We start from the raw sequence: 2983 nt of genomic DNA, 5'->3' as shown, positions 1-2983 counted from the left end.
GAGGTTTTTTTTTTTTTTTTTGGAGCAAAACATAACTCTAGAGAATCACTTTAGGGAGAGAGTAGAAGGGGGAATGGGCCAAGGAATGCCTTGAGATTTCCCAACCACCACAACTATTAAATTTAATTTTATTCGGTATCTAAATTTTTTTTTAAAAAAAAACTATTTTATTTTTGCATCTAATAAGTTTTTTTAAAATTCATATGGATGGTTGGATACCATTACCTACAAACCATTTTTATGTCCGATAAGTGAACGACATATTTAACATTTTTAGAGATTGAACATTAATTTTCAAAATTTCCCCTAAGATTGGTTCATTGTTACATGGATGTCTGGAGAGTTTTGGGGGCAATACCGACCTCTAAGTATATATGGGGAAGATACTCAAAATGAATGAGAGTATGGGGAAGTGGTGTTACCGGTGATGACAACGACAGGTTCCTTGGATGCAAATTGCAAAACCGAAACATAACCACCTCCGACCATCATCCACTTGAGCTTCTTACCATAACTCGACCATCATGTTTCCATTAATTTGGCCAAGCAACCCCATAATATTTGCCAACCACACACTCCCACCATTAAATTTATTTTAATGGGGTATCCAAAATCTTTTGGTTATTGGATTAAGTATGAATGGAATCGAATATCCGACCCAATGCTTTATTTAAATTATTTTTTAAAAAATTACATATTATATTAATAATTAAAATCGCATTACAAAAATATTACAAAAATTTCACTTATTCACGGTACATTTTATAGCTAAAATTACTATAATATTTTATTTTATGATACTTATTCAAATCTCGCTAATAATTTAATTATGTTAATAATTTAATTATGGAAGGCGTGTCATATCTTTATTAACATTGTAATAACTATAAATGTAACTAAAACCTCAAAGCTCACCCAATAATTGGCTTAACCCTAATAAAAACTTTATATAGTTAATAAAAACTTTATATAAATCTTTTAATACATTGTACATTAAGTATATAAGATACGAGTATATAAGAGATCATGGGATTCCACGCGCCTACTAATAATTTTAACCCCTATTAAATTTTTACTTCTTCAATCAGTCAGTTATTACTAGAGGTAGGGCACCAGATATTGACCAGTGCATGCAACGCAACGATCCAGGGCCCTTGCAGGCCGCTGAACAGAGCATCGTATTGTTTTATGAAATTGTAGCGGTTGACATTTTAAAGTATTGTTTTAAGAGAATCCGATCATATAAAAGGTATCTATGAGATATCTCGTCCAAGCAAAAAAATGATACGTAAATAAATTGAAATCATATGTAAAAGAGAATAATTACGAAGATATGACTATTAAGAAATGTTTAAAAATATTGATAATTAGTGTATATATCAACAATGTTCAACTTTATTTTCGGTAGTTCAATAATAAAAACTCTAAACTAAGTATGTTCGAGTTTGAAATTGAATCACCTATACAATTTTCTAGAAAGTTGTGTAATAGTCCAAGCCCACCGCTAGTAGATATTATCTATTTTAGCTCGTTAAGTATCGTCATTAGGCTGAGAATTTTAAAACACATGTACTATAGAGAGGGTCTAGCCCTACTCCGATCAGTGCATCGCACCATCCAGTGACTAGTGAGAGTAAGGCTAGACTCTCTCTATAATAGACACGTTTTAAAATCATGAATTAACGACGATATGTGTAACAAGCTAAAACGGACAATATCGACTAATGGTGGGCTTAGACGGTTACAATATGAGTGAAGGAAAAACATAATAAAAAAGAATAGATGTAGACGTTACATTAGATATCCTTATTGAATTCATTTCAATAGACGACACCAAAGAGGATGGAATTAAACATGGTTTTAAGGGAGATTGCTATAATTAATTACACAAGTAAAGAAGAGGAAAAAAACAATAAAAGGTAGAACGAAGAGGAAATAGGTAATTCAAGAGAAGAAAATAAGAGATTAAGAGGTCAAAGGGTAGTAGTAGAAGAACAGGGTGGAGATGAGTGGTGCAAATAAGTGGAATCAGGGCAACTACCATGAGAATGAAATATTGGATCATTGCAACACTTCGTGAAAGGGCTCTCGTGGCTGTGAATTCCTTCGTATGTTGTTATAACATAGCTTGAATCTTCTCTGTCTCTCTCTACTCTCTTCTTCACTCGACACCCATTACTCGAGCATTTGTAGTAATTCCTAAATAAATTAGATAAACAATGGTTATCATTTCAAAAGTCGCTGGTTCAATTATATCTATCGTAATATTGAACTCATATTCTTTTTTACCTTATGAGATGCAAAAGTAAGACTGTACATGGGTTAACTCGAAATTTCGTGTTTGTTGGATTGGTAACTCGAGTAACCCAAACAAAGTTCACAATTCAACCTAACCCAATCCAACTCTTTATTAGCTTGTTAGGTTGTTTTTTTTTTTTTTTTAATCTGCCTTAATTAACCACTAAAACATGGTAAAACTCAAATATCATAACAATCACTTCAAATATTCTTAGTATTCACAAAAATCTTAAAAACATGAGTTATGTTGTAAAACTCAAATGTCATGCAAACCAACTCAAATTTTCGTTTTTTCACAAATTTAACCCAATCCAAACCGAAAAAATAAAATCAAACTAAACCTAACATAAGTTAGGTTGAATAATTTAAGCGGGTCTAATTGCAATTAAACATCTCTATTCTATATCTTAATTAATCGAACCATATTTATATAAACGTTAATTTATTTTAAAGGGAGAATAAATAAGTAAGCATATATGAATATTTACCTTGGATTAGGGTTATCTTTTATAGATTTTTTGCCATACTTTCTCCATTTGAAGCCATCCTGCAAGACCTCCAACTCAGACTTTGTTCTAAACGCAACCTTATGGCACCCACCACCTCGTCCTTTTTGTTTTCTCTTCACACCCCTTCTCTCATGCCACTCATCTCTGCAAAAAAAAAAAAAAAAAGTTTAATTAGT

General features: G+C 31.8%; 1 protein-coding gene across 1 annotated transcript in view; it reads right to left on the bottom strand.

Moving 5' to 3' along the window:
* Positions 1-1565: 1565 nt before the first annotated feature.
* Positions 1566-2983, bottom strand: part of LOC111463457 (probable WRKY transcription factor 51) — a 2399-nt gene continuing 981 nt past the window's right edge. Inside the window, exons 2-3 of the mRNA XM_023107402.1 lie at positions 2787-2951; positions 1566-2199 (exon numbers count right to left, since the gene is read on the bottom strand). Of these exons, the coding sequence (XP_022963170.1) occupies positions 1974-2199; positions 2787-2951 (391 nt within the window). The 3' untranslated portion in view covers positions 1566-1973. The remainder of the gene's footprint in view (positions 2200-2786; positions 2952-2983) is intronic.

This window comes from Cucurbita moschata, unplaced genomic scaffold (genome assembly GCF_002738365.1).
Source record: "Cucurbita moschata cultivar Rifu unplaced genomic scaffold, Cmos_1.0 Cmo_Scf00028, whole genome shotgun sequence".
Lineage (NCBI taxonomy): Eukaryota > Viridiplantae > Streptophyta > Magnoliopsida > Cucurbitales > Cucurbitaceae > Cucurbita > Cucurbita moschata.
Note: the sequence above shows the minus strand (reverse complement) of the source record. Positions and strands in the feature narration are given on the sequence as shown.